The sequence below is a fragment of the Diaporthe batatas genome, assembly GCF_019321695.1.
Source record: "Diaporthe batatas strain CRI 302-4 chromosome Unknown Contig00015, whole genome shotgun sequence".
In the NCBI taxonomy this organism is placed as follows: Eukaryota; Fungi; Ascomycota; class Sordariomycetes; order Diaporthales; family Diaporthaceae; genus Diaporthe; species Diaporthe batatas.
In genome coordinates this window covers 298,390-319,930 of record NW_025408562.1, presented here as the reverse complement: position 1 = coordinate 319,930, position 21,541 = coordinate 298,390, and the positions used below count along the sequence as shown (strand labels likewise).

At 53.9% G+C, this 21,541-nt stretch overlaps 5 protein-coding genes across 5 annotated transcripts; 2 read left to right on the top strand and 3 right to left on the bottom strand.

The window, feature by feature from the left end:
• Positions 1-260: 260 nt before the first annotated feature.
• KVR01_011385 (uncharacterized protein) lies at positions 261-2,271 on the bottom strand (the record flags this gene model as incomplete). Its single annotated transcript, XM_044788536.1, has 6 exons — positions 261-694; positions 774-988; positions 1,120-1,501; positions 1,575-1,646; positions 1,717-1,807; positions 1,891-2,271. 6 exons carry the CDS (start codon positions 2,269-2,271, stop codon positions 261-263), a joined length of 1,575 nt encoding a protein of 524 aa, XP_044639760.1.
• Positions 2,272-4,704: 2,433 nt separating this feature from the next.
• On the top strand, positions 4,705-7,647 carry KVR01_011249 (uncharacterized protein). Its single transcript, XM_044791318.1, has 5 exons — positions 4,705-4,996; positions 5,187-5,269; positions 5,434-6,142; positions 6,213-6,912; positions 6,984-7,647. The coding sequence occupies exons 1-5, from the start codon at positions 4,797-4,799 to the stop codon at positions 7,527-7,529; spliced, it is 2,238 nt and encodes a 745-aa protein (XP_044639624.1). The 5' UTR covers positions 4,705-4,796; the 3' UTR covers positions 7,530-7,647.
• Positions 7,648-8,859: 1,212 nt separating this feature from the next.
• On the top strand, positions 8,860-10,583 carry KVR01_011488 (uncharacterized protein; the record flags this gene model as incomplete). The annotated part of the gene is made up of 2 exons (XM_044790814.1): positions 8,860-9,511; positions 9,676-10,583. 2 exons carry the CDS (start codon positions 8,860-8,862, stop codon positions 10,581-10,583), a joined length of 1,560 nt encoding a protein of 519 aa, XP_044639863.1.
• A 785-nt stretch (positions 10,584-11,368) lies between these two features.
• On the bottom strand, positions 11,369-16,555 carry KVR01_011407 (uncharacterized protein). Its single transcript, XM_044784533.1, has 2 exons — positions 15,906-16,555; positions 11,369-15,831 (listed from the first exon to the last, which is right to left on the bottom strand). The coding sequence occupies exons 1-2, from the start codon at positions 16,069-16,071 to the stop codon at positions 11,651-11,653; spliced, it is 4,347 nt and encodes a 1,448-aa protein (XP_044639782.1). The 5' UTR covers positions 16,072-16,555; the 3' UTR covers positions 11,369-11,650.
• A 154-nt stretch (positions 16,556-16,709) lies between these two features.
• KVR01_011444 (uncharacterized protein) lies at positions 16,710-20,798 on the bottom strand. The gene is made up of 3 exons (XM_044783989.1): positions 18,164-20,798; positions 17,778-18,101; positions 16,710-17,693 (listed from the first exon to the last, which is right to left on the bottom strand). The coding sequence occupies exons 1-3, from the start codon at positions 18,231-18,233 to the stop codon at positions 16,933-16,935; spliced, it is 1,155 nt and encodes a 384-aa protein (XP_044639819.1). The 5' UTR covers positions 18,234-20,798; the 3' UTR covers positions 16,710-16,932.
• Positions 20,799-21,541: the final 743 nt, after the last annotated feature.

The following is a 21,541-nucleotide window of genomic DNA, read 5'->3' as shown; positions in this document are numbered from 1 at the left end:
TTGGAGTTGCTTTGTGGACCGCTTCTCTGGAGGTCCACCGAGAGACTTACCTCCAAGATATTATTTTCTTAGAGATTATCCTATAGGATAAGACTTTGTGGGAAACCCAAAACTTCAGTATGTTGTAGGACGCTATCATGATGATATCACCTTATAAGATGCTAGCCGGTTGTCTTATAGGAGGATACAGTGATAGCCTAATAATGAATGAATGCTGCTGGCCAACCCCCTGAACGTCTAAGTAAGTACTCTGCCAACGACTAGCTTTCGAGACTTCCCAGATCAATCTCCTCCTGGCGCCTCCGGAACAATAGCTTGCCCTCCGGGTCAGGAACCAGGGCCATGCCGAAGGGGATATACTTCGGATCGTGCCCTTCAGGGAGCTTCCACTCGTACTTCAAGAGCATGTGGCACAGAATTATCTTGAGCTCATTGGATGCGAAGAAGCGGCCAGGACACGCGTGTTCCCCGTGCCCAAAGCCGATATGCTCGGCGCTAGTTGTCACGAAGTGCGCCGTGTGCTCCTTGTCTGTCCCGCGGAGGTCCTTGAAGCGGTACGGGTTGAACTCTTCCGGATTCTCGTAGTGCTCCTCAGACCACATGTGGGCGACATCAACCCACACATGCTCACCCTTGGGGATGACCAGTCCATTTGAGAGCTTCAACGGTTTGACGGTTTTGCGCCGCATGGTCGCTGTGGGGGGGTGAGATTGTCATCAGCGGATCAGACACCACACATCACCTGTGCTTTCAAAAGTTTGGAATCTGCTTACTGAGAGTCACAGGCTTCAGGCGCTGGCACTCCTTGATGACGCTGTCCATCAGCTTGAGGTTATATAGTGCTGTCTTTTTCAGACCATCTCTGCTGAGAACTTCCACAATCTCTTTTCGGAGAGGCTGGAACATCTCGGGGTGGCGAGCAAGCTGTATCATGATTTCTGACATGAGATCTGATGTTGTATGGATTGCGACAATGGAAAGTGTAATCCTGAATAGCAATTCGTCTTCGTTAGCTTTGTTGTGTGAGAAACATGAGGGCCAGAGTAATTCAAATCAGGAACAGGAGTTGATCAAGCATCGATATCGGTATCTGCTGACAGCGTGTGGGGAGAAACGTACAGAGCTGTAGCGGCGTCGTAATGTTTATACTCCTTCTCGAACCACTCCAGAGAGTCATTAAACACTGGGGGTTTCTCTCCCTCAGCTAGCGCCTTAGCTTTAGCAGCCCTCCGTGCAGTGACATATGGTTCCAATATCTCTTGGCAGCGTGCCATTCTTGCGCGCATTTCCTTGCATTCGGCAAGGAAGGGGGCTACCCAGGGGCGCAATATGGATGGCCAATCCCGCAACACTTCGACGGCGTTGAAAGCACATCTGGTGTACAAGGCGGATTCATTGAGCCAGTCCTCGTTGCGACAAAGTTCCTCTCCCATGAATATTCTCGTGGAGACCTGCGCGACGATTTGAAGCATGTCTGAGGAGGGTTTGAATTCGAGCCATTCTATGATGCACTTGGGTCAGACTCCAGATATCTAGAACCTGGACTTTTAGGGGATATAGTTAAGCATGCTGACCTGAAGTTGGTTCCCCGAACTTCTTGGACAGTGCTAGTTTTGCCTCATCCGATAACGCCTTGGTCATTTTATCTGCAAGTTTTCATGCACGATTAATTGGGGCTTCGAGGCAGCTAGGGGAAGGCAGGTCATCATCGCTTACTAAGTGCCTTGGTCAAATGCCTGTTGACGAGCTGCGATAAATTCTCATCCCCAATGAGGCCTTCAAAGCCCTGGACATGGGCATGGAAGTCCTATGCACATTTTAGTTACCTCGAACACTGAGACTTGAATACCTAGGTACCTAGGTAAATCAACTTGCCTCTTTGAACGACACGCGAAAGCTCAGGGCCTGCTCATTGCGAATGTCGTTGATGAGCCTTGGGGGAATTATAACAGCGTCAGTGGCACCGATGTAACTGCCAGTGTACAAACGATATGGCTCATCAGGGAATTTGGCCCGGCCAGCTTTGATGAACTCCTTGCTATGCCGGACAAAGCTCTGGGTCTGCTCTGCCGGCACACTGCCAAACAGCCTCAAACGAGACTTGGGAGCGTTCAGCTCGGGTACATTTGCTTTCCTCTGCCCGGTGCTGTAAACTGCCAGGAGAAACAAAAAGGCAACAATGACATATGCGACACGTTGGTCTATGGGAGATGAAAATGTGAAGAGCTCTGGCCTTAGATTGGGGGCCTCTGTAAACGGTTGTTGTGTCATAGTGAGCGAAATCTGAGGGATAATAACACTTGCAGTACGAGTATTCAAAATGTAATTTTTTTTGAGATTGCTTAAACGAAGATTAGTTTTCAAAGCACAATGGCAGATGCTTTATACCCAGATATCATTGAGCAAGGTGCCCACATGTTTACATTTGCCCCTCGCCCTAGTTCTCATTGAGTCACGTCACATCGAAGAGGGTCAAGCTCCGTTAATGGGTTTTCTTGTCCCGCCGTTGCAGCAGTTCTAGGGCCCACCCACACCGGTCAAAGCATGCATGTCGCTCTCGAATGAACAAGGTTTTCCGGAATTGTGGTCGCAGAGTAACATCTTATGAGGTCAGGAAATGATCCCTTGAGTTGGGTTTAGATCTGTGCGTGTGGACAGATGAATACTAAAAGATACCGCAGATTCAAATAGTATGGAATTCAGGTAGCTATTTCGCAGTGTTATATTTAGAACATGTGAGGAGGATAATTGATACTTAGTAGGAGAGGTTAGAAGTGCCTATATCACATAGATTAGGGGGAAGCCCTGTAATTGCATGATCTAGTGATTGCCAAAGTCCTGCCGGAACGGTCTCAATACTGTTTTCCGGGAGCCCGGAAGCATATTGTAGTATTTATGCGGGTCTTGGAACCTAATGGCCAATAGTACAGTTCCAAGGTTCCCGAGGTCATTTCGTAAGACTGATAAACAACGGCGCCGAAAGCCTTCCGAAGCCCCGCAAGCAAATACACGTGTACATGCACTATTCTTTGCAGGAGTTCGAGCTTAACATGCCCTAACCCAATGTAGGCATGGGTATATTATGGACAGAGCTCGTACACTGTGGGTGAGCTTTTCCAAACAGAGGATTATAAATAATCAATCGAGGAAAGAGCGGCATCGTGTTCAATACGTACCGTGGTAGCTATGCGTTAGAAGAAGGCTTCTGGGCCACCTTAACGTCATGTCATATGTTCAAGACCGCTGACTTCATTTCTTACACCCAATACCTTCTCTAAAGCTATATTGTATATCTTGCTACCTTAATTAGCGCATAGCAGATCTAATCATGTCAATATTGGCAGCATCGACAGCTTCGAGTGCATATCGACTCCAACCAAGCAGAAGGAATTGTATTTTAGCCCTATTTCAGAACTTACTTGCTTTCCTTGACTCAGTACACCCTGGAATTTCACACTGCAACGCAAGAAGACTTCGCGGTTTACAAGAGAACTTGGTACTTCAAGAATCACCATAGAGGAGGTATTAACGCATCGCTGGTCATAGGACTCTAGTTATACAGCGACCCTAAGTATTACAGCTTAGTGCGACTGTGAAATTGACGAAAAGTCAACAAAAACGCGCCCAACTTTGTGTTAGGATACCAGTTCCTGTGTTACATTAGCTTGCTATTACAAGCTGCGTTGCAACCAGCTCTAAGAGTCACCCACCATGCATCTCCGACCGTCGACAAGCTGAAGTCGCCTTCGAAAGGTGGAATCACCGACCAAACAGGGTCGCAAGTGGAGAGGCGCTCCACAGCTTACCAGCAATCGGCAAATCCGCTTGAGCGTGTTGAGCCACGCGCCTGGCTAGATCCCCGTAATCCTCCTGCTTTGTCCTGTCACTTACGAAAATATTTTTGGGACGGAATACGTCAGCGTGGCCAGCAATTATCAATGGTTACGGGAGACTCGGAAGCTGCCCAGGTGCTTATTGATAATGAGCGCTGCTAGCTCATTAGAGAAGATTCCATTAAGCGAAAAGCGCAGAGAAGTGAGTAGCACGCGCTTTGCGGTATAGCTGCCTAGGCCTGGGATCCCTTGATGCATGCCGTTTTGCAACGGGCGTGCCAACATTGAGACAATGTCCATGCATGTCTGTCTGTCTGCCTACCAACCCATTGTGACACAAATGGCCCCCACGTAATGGTTGGCGTGAATACTCGGTGCGGCTACGGGCCCAGAGATCTACACTTGACCGCGCCCTGTCTGGCCACCTTTATCGATGACTCCTTACTATTTTTACTTGGTGCCATAAAACTAATTTCCGGTTGCAGCGTCGTACAAACAGACTCTTGTGTGGTGAGTACATTTGACTGGCTAGTTCCAAATCAGATGCCTTGCTGGCCTTTTCTGTCGTGCTGGGATGAGCAGCTCTGATTGATTCAAATGCAAGTCGATTGGGGGCCATTGGAGGCGAAGCATCTTTCCATGTGTTACTGCCCTTAGCGATCAGCCAGAAAAAAGCAACCATGACTGCTTGCCAAGTTCAGGTGAGGTTGTTTTTCATCCATCATGCATAAGGCTGTGGACACTGTTCTCAGCTCTGGTTGCCACACAACATCATGGCTTCCACAGGAGGCTGGGCAACTCTTCGATAACCAGATTTCCATTTAACTTAACTGACACCTCCAGTGTCTTCCTACGCCATTGTCTGCTCTTCTTTTTCTTAGACCATTCCACATTCTAGCACATTTCATCTTCGAACTGTGTAATTTTTTGAACAGGCATCTCACCGTCTCTCAGTCTCCCACGATGACCAACCAGACCGCATGGGCAGATGCGGCTTCAACGGTGACATACAATGTTCACCTAGGGACTTGGATTAACTGGTCTCGGGGCCGTCTTATGGGAGCAACACTTACCCTCAACCGTGTGGACGGAAGTCTTCTTATATCGTTTACTGCCGTCTTTGTTGGTATAGTGGCTGGACGATTTTGGCGCATTGCTTGCATGTTAGTCAAAAACTGAGTGTTCTTTTTTGTCACAATCTCCTTATACTGTTGTTTCGCACCCCCCATCGCTCTTCTTGTTCCCGACAAGATTCGTTGAAAATCCGGAGTCTTTTCTCCGGTCTCGGATCAATGACCCCGATTGTTTGCAATCCCATACCACGTATTATGACGCTGACATAGGTTGAGGTAGATTGTTCTATAGATGCTATTCATCTCCTGACCCGCGTGATGCACTCTACCACCAGCAACAAGCAATCCTGCGCAATTCCAATTGTATGTTACCTTCAGCATTAACAACCCCCCCACACTTCGTCCTAATTTAGTGAGGTGTGGTGGAGGTTTCGCTTCTTTGGAGGCTCATACCTCCTCTGGTGGTTCTTCGCCCAATCTTCCCGACACTGTGTGCCACAGCCTTGGCTAATCCGTTCGGGTTGCAGCTGCAGTTTCCGCCATCTGGACCTTTTCACAGCTGCTCTGGGCGTGGCAAAATATTGCTAAGCGATGCTTCGTCCGGCTTCTACCTACAATACTGACGGCTACACTGTGTCTATGCGCTTTCACAGTTGCCGGAGGGTTCTCTTCATCTATTTCCTCTGGTATTAGTGACGAAGTGCTAGTGAACGGCACCAACTGCGCTTCTATCGTAACAACATCAGCTGACCCGAAATCCCGCCACTTTCTTGCCCCCTACGACTCGCAGTTAACTCATGCTGCTGCGACATATGCACGGCAATGCTATTCTTCCGCGCCCGGTAATTTTGACTGTACATCTTTCGTTCGAAGTCAACTGGCCAGTACGGTTGATAACCAAGCCGCTTGTCCTTTTCGTAACGCTAGTATCTGTCGCAGCAACACCTCTAATACACTGCTAGACACTGGATATATCGATCTAAATAAGGACTTAGGCGTCAATGCTCCACCAGACCAGAATTTTCAGTTCAGAGCAGTTCTGCATTGTGCGCCTTTAGAAACGCAAGGTTACACCGAATCTATAAGGGGGGCATACACCAATTTCACCACTTATAATTATGGGCCTCGGTTTTCCGGCGTCGCAAATTACACCCACATGGTTGAGACCCTGCGAGCACAATATACTCGGCAGCCCGAGAATATCCTCCGTGGTGAGGGTAGAAAATTTATCTTGAGGTGAGCATCTGATCTCTTCGTTCTGTGGGTCGGCTTCTCCCAGATTTTGACAAATTTTAACGGTTGTCAGTGTCACGAGAAATACAGTGTTCCAACACCAAGATCAGATGGAAAACGCGACCTTCGTTCCAATTCCTGCACTCTTCCGTCCCGATGGTGACACCGCCTTGATTTTTCTCTCAGGTAATGGGATACAATTCTTCGAAAAGTCCAACGACCCCTGGTACCGTGGGACTTTACCAGGTGATAGAGCCGTCTCGCCCGGCGCAGATGGGGAGAATTCCTTATATATCCCAGAAGAGGCAGCTTCGCCTATGGGCTGTGTCCAACAGTTCCAGTTCTGCAACCCTTCGCTATCAAGCAACAGCTGCTCACCGCTTGGCAGTTGGACCGATGCACAACTTGAAGCGGCTCATCTTTTCGGTATATCAATATCCGGCGATGATGAGCGGGATAGTTTTGAGAACAATGCTATTGGTTCCCGATACCAGTGGCTACTGACGATCCTAGCATCTGTGGACATCATTAGCGCCGTGATAAATAGCCTCGGCCCAGATGCTTTGACTTCCATGGACTCCCTCAGCAACGGGTTGATGGGGCCCCTCCCGGATGATCAGTGGCAACAAGATGTCAGCTTCTGGTGGGCTACATACTTGGCAGGTATACAAGCAGCAGTCGTCGAAGTTGCTCATGGTCCTGCGAATCCAGCAATGGATCCCTATAAGAGGCTGCCGTTCAACTCGTATGTGCAAGACATGTGCAATAACCAGGTGAGGAAAATACAAGTGATTCATGATGTTTCAAGACCAGAAGCTGATGTTAATTTTTTGAATTGTTAAAGAAGGTTCGCAGTACCACCTACATATCCTTCAGTCTCTTTGGGCTCTATTTTACTTTCATCACCGGGGTCCTGTTTATTACCACCTCTTACACCTTAGAGCCCATCTTCCAGTGCCTCTACCGCCGCCGGAAATACAAGGAGTACACATACCTCGAATGGGCAGCATCGGAAACACTTCAACTTCAGCGCATCGGTTTTCAGGGGGCCGGATTGGGTATTTGGTCTGGCTACACGAATAACGTCCCCAAGACAGAACCGGGCGAAATCCTCGAAGGTCTAGCTTTGAAATACCCTGCGGGTACAAATAGCACAGATGGCGATTTCAAGACCCCGGAAAAGACGAGCAGTAATGCGAACAGTGTAGTACATGCAGCCAGTTCGGATCAAGAGGCTGAGGAGGCCTCTTTGGATGAGTTGCTCGGCACATCAGGATCTCAAGCCGATGAGGATCAAAGTCCTCCGATTCATCCTACCACCTCGCGAGTTATTCTTGAAAGCAGAGAAACAAGCTCTACTTCAATGGCCAATTCTCGAACGGGTACATGAATGATTCAAAATTTGTTCAAGAGAGTGTGGCAAACTGGCTTCTGGGATCGAGTCAATAGATTTTAATGGAAAGGTAGAGATTTTTATACTTCAATTGAGCTTTAGATATTGATGATCACCCTTTTCTTCACCCTGAGGATAACAAAACTTGTATGTGTGAGGTGGTCTGCCAGTTTGTCTCTGCTGAAATTCATGTTTTGAACAATGCGCCAAGTGCAGTGTTGAATAAATGCAAGGGAACTGACTTCAGTCCACTGAATGATGCTGTCGTGAACAGCTTGCTCACATCCTCGTAGACGAGGCCATCGTACAAGCTACATCGATAGCTACACTTGCAGTAGCGGAATTCGACGGGATGGCGGTGGTGTCGATGGCGTCGAGCCAAGTCATTTAAGCCACCACTGGGTATCAGAACGCATCGTATAAACAGGTCGATCATCTCTTGCCTCTGACTCACTAAGACACCTGCACCCGAAGTTCAGTCAGACGGGCTTAAGACCACTACCCATTCCGATCCTGCGTTTTCAACCCTCTCACACTCGCTGATGAAGCCTCTAGTAACCCAGCGGATCACCCTCAGTAACCTTCCCAGGGTCCATTTGGCCTCGAGTGCGCCTTTGGAGTGCCACAAAACGAAGGCCGTAGCTGCAGGCGATTTTGGTTGAATCAGGCGACTACTGAGAGAAAAACGCATACAGAGCCTAGTAGAGACAAAGGCCATCAACGACTATGATGATGCGTGCCTTTGTACCTCAAGGCAACCCGAGGACGAGACATTTGACGTGTTGCTCTTCTTATGTTTACCTGCGAACTCGGAGCCACCACAGTAACAACTTCCAATATTGAACGCTTTGAGCAGTTTGTACGAAGAAACCTCGAAATGACTGGCTCATGACTGATTCTTGTTGGTGGCGTCAGTGATGGTCGATGCCGAGAGGCAGGATATTGCAATCTCGTTCTTGCCTTAAATGCCCCAAGATTCGAGGGACGCCCCCGGCAAGCTCCAACAGCCTGAATTTCTTGAGCCAAATTGCAAGGCAATTTCGTTTTATCTCGAGCTTGAGCAGATAGACATAAATAGGTGCCTAGGTACCCAGGTACCCAGGTATTCAGGTAAAGTGGAACCCACGCACGAGCACGGGGTGCTCGATTGTTTGTCCATGGTAGGCAGTCGTCAGCCACTCTTGCCTCGGTCACTCTCACAAGGTCCCTTCCTGCAAAATCCACCTTGTTTCGGCGTTGGAGCCTCCATCTCCAACACGCACCATCTCATTCCCAGCTGAGCGCAGCTTGCACCCAGACAACGCCAACCTCCTAGCCAAACGCCTTGATGGAGTCTCCCAGCAGCGTGCGACCTGCTGCGCGCATCTCCACCACAACACAATGCCCCAGTCTTCCAGCCGAGTTATGGAAAATCATCTTCTCTGTTGGATACTACCACGAAGAGGACGGCAGCTTCTGGAGCCACTATAAACCCCCTGACTTGGCTAGTATCTGCCGTTCCTGCACCCTGTTCTGTGGTCTTGCCCGCCCCATGCTCTACCACGAGTTCGACTCTCATGTCTTGACCTGCATTAACTACGATGACAACAATGAGTTCAATCGATTCAGCATTGTCAAGTTCGCGTGGACGATTTCTACGAATCCTCTCTTGGCATCTATGGTCCGCCGAGTGAACATCGAGGGAGTGTGTGATGTGTGGGACATGGGCATGGCCTCAGGATCGCCTGTTCCTTCAAAAGACCATCCTAATCATCCTATGGCCTCAATCTTGGCCGATAGGGCCGCTGAGCTGAGCGTTGATTTTAGCTACTACGAAGTGTACACAAATGTACACAGCCCGCAGAATGTGGGATTTGACCTCGTCGCACTCATATTGGTCCAACTCCCGATGTTGGACACGCTCAGCCTCAAATGGTCTGGAAGACCCCCGGTGACCCGAATGCCAGATCCTCGTGGCGCGTGGCCTTGGAAACAGTCTAGTAAGTAATTTCCATTGCTCGGTCGCTGTGGTCTCGAGACTTTATGCTATAAACCGCCCGCTTCCCTGGACCTCGAAGAGGACATTCACGAGATGCTACCGGAACTTACTGTCGATTGTTGCGGTCGGTCTTTCAAAATATCCACGACTAACCAGGTGCTGCAGTTCGAAACATGCACTTGACCTATTCGAGAACGAGTGACCCCACGAAATTTCGCATCATTGGACGTGAGAGGCGTATACCTGGCTACTGCTTAGATCCGGTCATACCACTCTTCATCAGTGGAACAACTCTCACGCGCTTGACGCTGGAATGCAGTGCTGGCCCAAGTTTCGTCCCGCCGCTAGACAACTTGCGAGAAGTGATCATCATAGACTGCGACTTCCGCCCGGGACAGTTTCTGAATCTCCTGGATACTTGCAAAAGCCTCGTCAAATTCGCCGGCAGAAGATTTAAGCTGTCCTGGGGTTCGGAGGTCATGGAGGCTCTCGAGCCAGCCAGCAGCAGCCTGGAAGTCCTTGGTCTTCGCTTTTCGGGTATCGACTTTTTCCGCGGTCAAGGTCCAAGGATTCCATCCTTTAGACAGTTCACGGCACTCAAAACTTTTTCCCTTGATATGAACTGCGTCTGGGACTGGCAGGTGGTGTTGAACGGGGATACATCGCCGAACCCAGATACGTTGTTGACGACTTTGCTGCCAGAATCCATCGAAGAGGTTGCTCTTCTCAATGAGGGTCTTGATAATCGTTTCAGATTCCAGTTCGAGGCTCACGTCAAGAGATTGGGATTGGAAATAACGTTGAACGGGCGATTTCAGCACTTGAGAAGGTTACACGGGGTGGAATTTACGCCAATCGATTTCAACCTGCAAAGAGACATCAACGATGCGCTGTTTGAGGGTGACCGGGACGGAGCACGAGAGATCCAGAATCACGCTGCGCGCCGCTTCGCCACATTGAATGAAGCAAGAAACCTCATGATCGATGCAGGAGTGGAATTCTGCATTGACTGCCCCAAAGAGCTGGAATGCGACTGCGAAAATGACCCCCTCATTCTGGGTCACGGTATTTGACGACAACACAATATCAGGATCCAACTACGGTACAGAGAGAGAGTGAGAAGCCCACATTCGGGATCGCAAATGAAACGGGTCAAATGAAACGGGTCTTGAAACCGTGATTGAGCATAGCCAATGTCACAGCGACATGTCAACCTCGAGTGCAGCCACGGCCATTGCATGGGGGAAAGAATGTGGTTTTGCTCATATGTTTTGATGCTAAGGGATGCTTTCTATGTAGTATCATTGATGTTCTCCGCGGCGGTTGCCTGACCGGAAAATAGTATTATCAAATTGCGTGACGCTGTCTACTTTGCCTGGCTGACTCGACATGACGAATGCCCAGGCAGCTTCAATAGCTTATTGGTGTCAAGCCAAGCCCAATGAATGAAATCCATGTGCCCGAGACAGAGGACAAACGCCCCAGCTGGCGGCATCTTACCATCCTCAGAGGCACACAGGCAAACGCCCTGCCTCGTTCGACGACATGGCCTGCCAGTTCATGTTCAAGTCCGATCCATCAGATCCAATCGATGTTGGACGATACTACCTGAGCAGGGCACAGAACACGAGGCACCCCCTTACAAGATTTCGAACTAAACCTGTGGGGTCGCTGGGGCCCGAGACTGGTCTACAGGCTCGAAGCTGAGGCCAAGTACCGGTAGAGTCTTCTTACACTGTTGTTTATTTTAATTTTAATTTTATTTTCGTTTTTCAACGCTGGGTCTTTGAGCCACTATGTGAAGTGACCGTATGCCTCCGGAATGTATGCGGATGAAGAACGAAACCACTCGTAGATAACCGGATAATAAATCCAGACAACAGAAAGAACAACACTTGTTCAAATGCTTATTCTCTATTTCAAATACGCGCTAACCTCCATCTATCCATGCGTGCAAAGTACCAACTCAGGTAGCTAGCTAGACACCCTCCCTCGCCTATACAAAACACCGGCCCCCACCATCTCACTCCACAGTGCCATCCGGAAGACACTCGACAACATGGAACCCAGCGCTATCATCACTCGCACTCGTATCAGACAGCCCCACAGCATCACCAATACCGTCCGGCCCAGGCCAGCCCTACTCCTCCTGGTCCCGAACGACAAGGTGGCACGGCTGCCGCGAGTGCCAGATGCGCCTCTCCCGCGCCCCGAGGACGAGGTCATGCAGCTCCTGCGTGGCGGACCGGGGCCGCCCGTCGGCGCCGAGGCGGCCCCCGCTGCGCCGCGCCGACTCGCGCCGCCGCTCCTCGTCGGTGGTGGGCCGCCACACCTGCGTCTCCTCGACCGACGCCGTGATCTCGAACTCGCCGCGGCACAGCGCCGTCACGCCCACGACGACGTCGGCGCTCTGCTTGCCCGGCAGCAGCGGCAGGAACTGCTGCAGCGTGCCGTTCCAGCCCAGCTTGCGCGTGTAGTCGAGCGCGACGTTGAGGGGGCGGTGGCACAGCGCCGGCATCAGCCGCAGCGTCGGGTGGATCGGCGCCTCGGTGCGGTTCGTGATGTGCACGCGGATCTGCACAAAGTCGTCGACGCTCACCGTGTTGCGCGAGGTGCGCTGCGCCTTGGTCCTCGTCGCGTCCGAGGCGAGCGTCGCCGAGGACGAGGGGTCCTCCACCGAGACCTCGATGCCCACCTCGTCGACCTTGACCGCCTCGATCATCCGCGGCGTGAGGCGCATGCTGCGGAGCTCGATGGTCCCGGTGCGCGTGGGCCTGCTGGTTGTCTTCCACGTGCCCTTGATGGTGTCGAGGATCTTCTCGCGGTACCAGAAGGCCTCGCGGTTGGCTCGTTCGACGTCTGGGGAGATGTGGCTGGTGCTCACCACAAATTGCCGCTGGCGCGACGGGTTGAGTGCTGGTACTGATGCGTGTGGGTCTTCGAGATATATTCTTTTCACCGGCACGATCACGCGGCTTGTGTTGCCAGGCAGGATGTGCTCTTCGATGATACTGCCGTCCTCAACCTCAAGGTGCGCGATCATGTTGCTTGGCCAGGCATTGCGCAGATCAAGCAGCAGCAGACAGTACTTGTCTGAAGTTAGCACATGGCTTTGGCCGCTGCTCTTGCTTGTCCTTGCCCATAATGGCTGCGGTATGCTTCCATGGAGAGGAAGCACGTCCATCCGTGCGATCTCGACGCTGGCATTGACGGTGACCGTCATGTTCAGCGACACCTGGCGCGTGAAGAATTTCTGCTCAACTTCTTCGGGCGGCACCCCGAAGTGAGCGTAATCGATTTGGACTATTGCGTTTGTCAAACCTGGCTTGCCGAGTATTTCAAACTCGAATGTTGCAGTGTCGCCAGGCGCGATGTATCTTTTGCTAACAGCCTTTGAGAGGCGCAGGGCCTGTTTCTTGGCCAAGATGAGCTCGTACTCATAGAGTTCGGCTGGCGTTGCATCTCGGTTGCTCAGGGCCGCTTGAAGCGGTCCTTGGGTGGAGTCTTGGAATGAGAACAGGAGGAAATCGGCCGGTGTGCTCGAAAGGTTTTGGAGCGTCACCGAAAATGTCTGCCGCTCCCCTTCTAAAATCATGACTGAGGACTGGGGGAGGGTCGTTGACTTGACTACCACCACAGGCTGTTGTGTAATGACATTCAGCTCCATCTGGTGGGGCTTTGGGAGAGGATGAGATGGCACCGGCAGAGACATGTGGTAATCGAGTGCTTCGAGCCCCGTGGCCTTCACTTTGACCTCGTTGCCCGGGGACCAAGCATCCGAGAAAATAGGAAACCTTCTTTCCCTGCATCCTCGTACGCGTATTATTGCGCCTGTAACGCGAAGGGAGCCTGAGCCTTTGGGAGTGCCAGTGACCCGCATTGATTGCGTCCGGTAGGACCCAATGACAACCTTCTCCACGTTGGACTCGAACTCGACCCCCTCAGTGGCTAGGCGTGCGCTAACAATGTCTATCTCGGTGTCGTAAGGATTTTGTATTGTAAGTTTGAACGTTGCCGGCTCTCCGGCGATGAGGTTGCTGACCATGGCCACCTTGTCGGGTAGCTTCTGGAACGGGTTGTGTATGAATGGGTTGACATCCTGAGACGTCCTGGTCGTTGAAAACCCGGGTAGCTCAGTCTTTGCGTGCTCTATGGGCGTGCGGGTGATGGGCATGGGGTCGAGCTTGATGCCTCTGAGGAGGAACTCATCCCAGTATTCTGCCTCCATGTGACCCAAGCCTATCCTTTCCGTGAGACCGTGTGTCTTGGAAATGTTTGTCATAAGTCGTACTTGCTCCTCCACCGATATCCGAGGTGCTGCATCCTCTTGGCGAAGCCCAGGAGCAATGCCGCTGCCGGCTGTCCGCATGAGATCACTGGAGAATTTCAAGACACCCGCGAAGTCGGGCAACGCCTCGGAAAAGTTGATGCAGGCCCTGAGAATATTAAGCTTCAGCTGCCGCATTCCGTACAGGCGAGCTGCACCTTGTTTCTGTATCCGCCTCAGGCATGCTGCGTCGGAGTCCAGGTCAAGTGTTTCGTCTTCCGTGGAACTGTCAGTACCAATTGGAGTGTCGAAAGCCACCGCACCGTACGTTCTCATAATTAATTGCAGGAACGACTCAATTCCTGATTCGATGTCAGTCTCGGCAAGCTGGAGGACGCCACCTTTGGACTGGCCGTTGATGTTGTTCAAGGACACAAGCCCTGCGGCCGGATGAATGCCAACCTCGGCAGCTCCACGAGTGCGCGCATCGACCAGACCCCCTATGACGACCGATATCAACTCTCGTATCACCATGGCCTTCTTTCTTTGGTATCCAAGTAGCCCCAGAACAGACGCGATGCCACTCAAGATCAAGGCACGATCGGGCGTGGTCAGCAGCTCGGACCCAGGCCCCGGGAACGCTCGCATTAAAATGTTGACGATCAACGTCCGAGGCGGGTTGACGGTCAGTCTCGGTGATGTTGTGAGAGGTCTGTCAGGGACAGTTCCGAAAATCATCATGTCCAGAGATTGGCCGCCAAGCTTGCCATCTGCGACGTGCAGCGCTGCCAGTATCCTGCAAAATCTGATGATGGCCTCGGACATTGGCAGCGGTGGAAGATGCTCTGCTGATATCCTAGAATATAGAGCAAGGATTCTGTCCAGCAAGTCCGGGAGGGCCGTCTGGAACTGGCGGAGGTACTTTGGCTGATTAGGATCCACATTCTCCTCGTGCACACCATTTGCCCCCCCTTTGTCGGGCGGAGTGATGCAAATCTGGGGGACCTGATATTCCACCCCGGCGAAACTCAGAAGAATTAAGCTTATGACGATAATCTCGAGTGCCTTTCCGTGCCAAAGATGATCGTTAATCGATTTGGAAACGGTAGCGCCGTCGATAGCCTCCTTTAGTGAGTCGGTCCACCGGCCTGCCTGGAGGTACATCGAGGCCAAGAGAATCGTGACCCTGGCCCTCCCCTTGTTGCGCCAGCGCTCGTTCACGCCCCCAGACCCGAACCCATGCACGGAAATCCGGTCCTGGCTTGCGCTGCGGTTCGACTGAGCATTACTGGGTGCCTTTGACTCGGGGCTCCCGGGACTCTGGGCTGCAGGTATGTCATCGAACGTGGTGGGCGGGTTCGCGAGCCCACTCTTGACCGGCGTCGAGGGCCGGCCTGGCGTTGAGCTGGCCGAGTCGAGCCCCTTCGGAGAAGACTTGAAGGGCACAGGCATTGACATGCGTGCCTGGCTCCGGTCGAGGGCGCCGCTAGCTGAGGCGGACCGGCCGATCGGTAGCGCAAACTGCGAGTTCCGTCGCTTGTCGGCAAGGGCAGAGTCCACGCCGTTCGCCGCGCCCGTTGTCTGCCCTGGCGACTCGATATATGACAAGGCCTCAAACGACTTGGCCAAGGAGGTCATTTCACCTAGCAACAGCGATGTGATGTCGCACATGACGGTCCGCATGGTCGTTCTTTTGCTCTGCGCAGGAGGCGGTATCGGAATGATGCCATCTGGAAGGGCCACAGGGTGGTCGTCTGGGTGCACATAGTCGAACAGCAAGACATTATGGACTAATGCTTTGTGATAGGTCTCCCTCAGGTCATTGAGGCCTTGTTGTAACGCCAGCAAGTTCGTCTCGGCGATCGTTGTCGCCCCGGACAGTCTCTTGTCGAAGGCGGCGTTCTCGAGCTCGGCCCCGTCCGCAATGCCCACGACCACGAGCGGCTCCCTGTAGAAGTCGAAAGGCAGCAGAGCCGAGTGCGAGGCGGGCGGGACATGGGGGCTCAGCTCGTAGAAGACGGCGCCGTCGGGGAAGGCGAGCGGGGAGAACATGTCTGCGGGGGCGACAAAGGGTCAGCGTGAGCTCGTTGGGCGTGGCGGGTTCAGGGGCTGGCGCGCCGCAGCATACTTCTGTTTGGGCGCTTGTCGGCGCTGACATCGCGGAGGTGGACGACATGTTCTGCGTGGAGCCTCTCGAGGAAGGAGTTGAAGCGGGCTGCCTTGATGTGGCCCAGCGGGAGGGCCAGTGCCTTGACCCTCGCAGGGGCGATGGGCAGCAGTGAGTCTGCGCTCATGGTTCTGAAAGCATTCCCCCGTCCGTGGAGCTCTATCTGGGAGCAATCGTTGGAGTCGCGTGTGGCCTGGTGCGCATGTCGGCAGCTACTGGGCGCGGGTGGGCGAGGGGCGAGGGGCGAGGGGCGTTTGGGCAGCCCAGGTGCAACCCAGAGAGTGTTGTGTTGTTCTTTCTCGTCAACTGCAGGCGAAACAGGAGGACCGAGGGGCGTATGCTAGGCTCGAGAGCGCGGGCCTCGTGGTGGGCCCCAGGGTCACGGAGCCGTGTTGGTGATGGCAACTCGAGAGCTCGCTGCGATTAGTGACCCAGCTAAGCTATGCACCCGGATAGGCTATCTGGCCATGTCGCTTCTCTTACTCCTAGCCTCCACCAGAGACATGGTCGAGTCCAATGCCAAGACCTGGTCCAAGCGTCTATCAACCTAGTCAATGGGGCTATTGTGTCTGCACTCTGCAGGTCCTCTCCAAATGACGAGAATGAATCTACTACTAGTGCCCAAGTAACGCCCCGTACCCGTTTCAGCTCCGTCGTACGGACCACTTACCCGCCAAGCGAGGCCACGAAACAAACGGCCACTGAGGTTTCTCCGTCTTCAGCCTCCAACTCGACGCAACCCAACCCAACTCCGCGACCGCGGCCCGGAACTCTATTGAGCTGTGTTGGTAATCCCGCTGGGAGCTGGCGAACAGACTCGCATGGTCCACTGTCAAGTGCTGTGTTTTGGCAGGGGTGTGAAGTTGATCCCTCAATAATAACATCTCCAATGAATGTACAACTCTATTTACAGGAGAAAGTTATCTTTTGTCTCGTAGCCCGGTGCGATCCGCGCAATTCGCGCAATGTATGTATCCTGGCTGGCAGATTAGGTTGACATAAAGTCGAACGCCTCCAACCCCTCGGCTTCAGGACGTAAAGGTGCGTCATGGACTCTGCCCTCTGTGGCCTCGGTCTTCAGCTGGCTCTCAAAGATATCGACTGCCACGCTCGCCTCGACAAAGTCCTCAAGCTCTTCCGTGACTGTCTTGAGCTTCTCCTTCACGGCGGCAGCTCCTTCAAAGCCCACAATGTGTCTCGCCGGCGGGTTCTCGTGGCCACCGATGGCCGTAAGTGCATGCACCGTCTCCATCACCAGCCTCTCCGTGGCCGAGGCGGGCAGCTTCGGATAGCGGTGCAGGATCTCCGTGTCGGACGGCTCGACTGCCGTCTCCGGGTCTGTGTTGAGCACATTGGTCATCATGTCGCGTACCGACGGCGCCGGGTTGATCTCGCTGTCGTACCACGGCAGCTGCGGCGCCATGATAATCTTGTTGCTCAGGCACTGTATCTCCTTGTTTGGCTGCACGATCGTCACCTTGATGTTAAAAGGCGCGATTTCATAAGCCAGGGAGTCACAGAAACCTTCCAACGCCCAAGTCGCCGCTGTATGTGTGGGCATGCCGGGCGTGCCAATGTGACCACCGATGCTGGTGAGAATCACAACGTGCCCGGTGTGTTGCGCCCTTAGTTGTGGTAGTGCAGCCTTGATAAAATTGACCTGTGAAAAAAAGATGGTCTCGAACTGGTCCCTGACGAGGTTCTGTGTTGCTCTTGTTGTCGACAGCTCCTCAACCGTGCCGACAACGGCTGTAGCAGACGAGATCATGGTCAGCACGTGATCATCCACCTCGACCCCTTCTCAAGGGGGGGAGGGGGGGTGGCAGTACGTACATTCAAACTTGCAGCACAGCAAGATATCTACGCGGCCAAAAACCTGGACGGCCTCGGCAATGGCCGCGCTGCACTGGCCCATGGAGCGGCCATCGCAACGGATGCCTCGTATCCGGTCTTTCCAGCCCTCACGGTCCCTGCGACTGCTCTTGCACTCGTTGATGAGCTCTCTGAAATCGGCACTCCTGTCCTCGTGCTCTATCTCATGCGGCGGGAGGCAAGCCACGACATAATCCCCGTGGGCCAGCAGCAACCTGATGAGCCTGATGGCTAGGGGCGATAGAGCCTGTGTCAGGACCCATGTCCTGGGGGAGTTGTGTGTTGCTGAGGCTCAGCATTAGTGAGTGGTCCGGTGCCTTGAGATGGGAGAACCTTATCAGACTTACGGAAGGAGGCGGGTGGCACAGAGTGGCCATGCCTTGCTGAGCCGCCCTCGGAGCCTTTTCGTTCTGCCATAGCTGGTGTTAAACAAGTGATCTCGAGGACGGGCGCACATGCCAGATGCCAAATATATATAAACAGGGCACAGCACACGAGGAGAGGCGGGGGCTTCTGTGGCAGAAACAGACAGACGGGCCAGACAGGGAGCGATCACACAACAGCATAGCACAGGAGGAAGCAAACACAAGCACAAGCCAAGATGATGCAGCGTTGGGGACATCAGACGGCAGCAAGCACCTTCACCGTGCCCATGGCGGCGTTACCCTGTCTTCCCTGGCTGTGGGTCGCTGTGAAACATTTGACGAGGAGAGGGGGGCAAACTCGGGAGCTGCAGTCGCATGGGAAAAGTGTAAAGAGGGAATGGGCGGCCATGTGACGGGGACAGGCGCAACGGGTAGCCGTTGCAAAAGCTCCCGTTGAAGGTGTTCGCGCCAAGAAGCCAGAGGGTCCCATCTGGGCCCGGGTGGACTGGGAGCGGCATGAGCAGGAGGGACAATGCTGGTCTGCACGGGGCATCCAGCGATCGACCTGGACGGGCTGGTACAATAATGGGCTCATCTCCCCTGGGCCGAGACTGCGGGAGGCTTGGGGGGGGGGGCACGGAGAGGCAGAGAGGCAAGCGGGCGGCGGGCGGCGCAGAACATTGAACACACGGTGGTCATAGGTGGGAGGAGGAGACCCTGGTTGCGCCGGTGTTGCTCGCCGTCCATCCAATGTGGACCGATCAATCACGGCAGTTGATCATCCGGCTATTGGAGCCCGTATGGGAGCGCAGAGGCATGGTTTGCAGATCCGAACGGGGTTGTTAGGTTGGCATGGCATGATGTTGCGCGGCGTTGGGTAGAATCCTTGCGAGAGTTTGGCGTCTGTCGGTGGGAAGTTTGCAGACCGATATGACATGCTGATAGGACACGAACAAGCAGACGGGATGATGGGGCTAAGGTGAGCGGCGGACGCGAGGGATCCATGGCTTGGTGGGATCGCGCGGCCAGGCAAGGCGAGACAGGGCATGGGAAACACCACAGACTCGGCGTGGGCATGGCATGGGCATGGGCATGGCGTGCCCTACTCCGCGCTCCGTACATGGACATGGGCTTGGGCAGCTCAACAAACCAACCCAGCCCAACCTGGCCGGGCCGGACGACCCAGCCTGGCGGTCTCGAGCGACGGGAGACGGCCAGGAAGGGGAGAGAGTGGGGGCCGGGGAGGAGCGCGAGAGGCAGGGAGAATAGCAGAGAGGGCGTATACGATATGAGAGCGTGTCGTCGGAAGCGCCAAAAGATGACATGGAAAAGCTAGGGAAATGAATGTAACGTACCGTGGCCCTTGAGTTCGTCATTCTCCTGCCCAGAGCCCGAACCATGTCCGTTCAATGCCTCGTGGGCGCCGTCCTCAGCGTGCTGGGGATCATGCTGCCCCTGCGGATCAGGATCTCGCTGGTGATGCTGCTCCTCATGCTGGCCAGGCTGAGGGTGAGGCTGAGGTTGCTCCTGGCCCTGGTCGTGGTGGTCGTGGTGGTCGTGGTGCTGCTGCTGCTGCTGCTGCTGCTGCCGAGTCTCGATCCGAGTCTCGATCTCCCTGTCCTCGTGCTCCTCCCCTGCAAGCGCGTGGGGCAGGATCGGGGGCTCAGGGGTGTCGTCGGCAGCGACCTCGATCTCGTCTGCAATGGCGACGTGGATTGCCGCGTCTGAGGCAGCGGCAGGAGAGGCAGCTTCGGCGTGAGCAGGAACAGGAGCAGGAACAGGAGCAGACATCCGACCTGGCACCAGGGCGACGCAGTGCGACCCGAGCGAGTCGCCCTGCTCAGCTGTGAAACCAGTGTGCCCCCGAACCCAAGACTCAGGCCCCAGGACTTGTTGCCCGGAGTGGTTTGTCGGTCCTATGTCGCGTCGGGGACGGTGGCTGTCGCCGTCAGAGGTTGGTTAGAGCTCCCCCGTCTTAAGGGCGGCACAGTAATAACAACGTCCAAGGTTCCAAGGTTGTTAGTAATTAGCGGTCGTGCTCGGGACCGAGAGGTCAATTGTGGGAGGTGGGCATGTGGACAAGGTTTGGAGATGATGGGGCCTGGCCTGTCCTGTCCTGTCCTCGCCTGTCCTGTTCAAGTCCTCTCCTGTTCTGGCCTGGCCTGTAGTGGCGGCTGCGGAGGAGGAGGTGGTGGCAGTTTAAGGTGGTGGTGGCAGAATAAGGTGGTGTACAAGTGGTAGGTGTGTCGGGAAGTCTTGTCTCTTCTGTCAAGCAGTCCAAGGGCCGGAAGCAGTCTGCCCCGTCTAAGCTCTAACCTGTGGCCCTTGGTCCATGGCACCTTCCCGTCTTTGCTTGCCTGCCTCGTGGTCGGGTCGCAACCGAAACACCGTCGTCCGAACCTTGGATGCTCGCTCCCTCGGCCTCTCAGGCTAGCGGACTGGCGGAAAGGCCAAGCTACTGCGTGTTTAACTTTGTCTGCTCGCCTTCTCAACGGCTGCTGCCCTACGCGGGATGGCCAAAGCCACACACGGCCTGGAGATCCGACCCCGCCCCACCTCCTCCTCCTCCTCCACCAATGACTGGATGAGGGCGGGGAGGAGACCTGGAGAGACCTGGAGAGCGAACTCTGGCAATCTGGGAATCCCATCCCTTCCTCCCCCGGCCGCGGAGAGGCGCAATGCGCAATGCACATGCACGGCACAGGCGCCGCCCGGCAGTCAAAACGCCCCCCGGCCCGCTGCTGCTGATCCTGCCCTGCCCTGCCAACCTGCCAGCCTCTTCGTCAGCCTGCATGGCACGCCAAGCAACAATACAGACCCTGAGACCAGACTCGAGATGTGCGCGTCTATTAAGGCCCCGGATATGCCTAAGAGTGACTGAGTCACTGACGCCATCATTCCAGATGCCAGCCCGGCTACTGCTCGTCCGATCGGGATGAGACTTTGCTGTCAGCCTTTCTGCCAGTCTGCCAGTCTGTCTGCCTGCCTGTACCGTAGCCGTCAGGTCCGAGTCCGAACAGCGACGTGTCAAGGGGCACGCCACTATCACCGAGCCATGTCTACTACCCTAGTACCAGTTGACACCACCACAGCATCCTGTCGCCTCACGGAATCTTGCCTGTGATATCTGCGTGCATTGTTCTGATTTGCGCAAAATCCGACGTGATAGTTCCCATGCGACGGCTGCCTTGTGCTTGCGCAAGTGATTCGCGTCTCCGTGACTCCCTGCCCTCAACCAATCATGCTCCAAATACACCCTGGATCACGTGGCTTCTGGAACAGACAGGCACGCCTGCAGAAGTTTCAAAAAACAACCATATCACGCAGCACATATTACTGTGCTTCCCAGATGCAGGCCCC

Excerpts from the sequence above, each read along its gene's own strand:
- KVR01_011249 (XM_044791318.1), top strand. The coding sequence starts at position 4,797 with ATGACCAACCAGACCGCATGGGCAGATGCGGCTTCAACGGTGACATAC. Across the intron at positions 5,270-5,433 it reads AATCCTGCGCAATTCCAATT|CTGCAGTTTCCGCCATCTGG; the intron begins GTATGTTACCTT and ends TTCGGGTTGCAG. Across the intron at positions 6,913-6,983 it reads AAGACATGTGCAATAACCAG|AAGGTTCGCAGTACCACCTA; the intron begins GTGAGGAAAATA and ends GAATTGTTAAAG.
- KVR01_011407 (XM_044784533.1), bottom strand. The coding sequence starts at position 16,071 with ATGAGCGCAGACTCACTGCTGCCCATCGCCCCTGCGAGGGTCAAGGCA. Across the intron at positions 15,832-15,905 it reads CGACAAGCGCCCAAACAGAA|ACATGTTCTCCCCGCTCGCC; the intron begins GTATGCTGCGGC and ends TCGCCCCCGCAG.
- KVR01_011444 (XM_044783989.1), bottom strand. The coding sequence starts at position 18,233 with ATGGCAGAACGAAAAGGCTCCGAGGGCGGCTCAGCAAGGCATGGCCAC. Across the intron at positions 18,102-18,163 it reads TGTGCCACCCGCCTCCTTCC|CAACACACAACTCCCCCAGG; the intron begins GTAAGTCTGATA and ends GCTGAGCCTCAG. Across the intron at positions 17,694-17,777 it reads GCTGTGCTGCAAGTTTGAAT|CCGTTGTCGGCACGGTTGAG; the intron begins GTACGTACTGCC and ends CGTCTGCTACAG.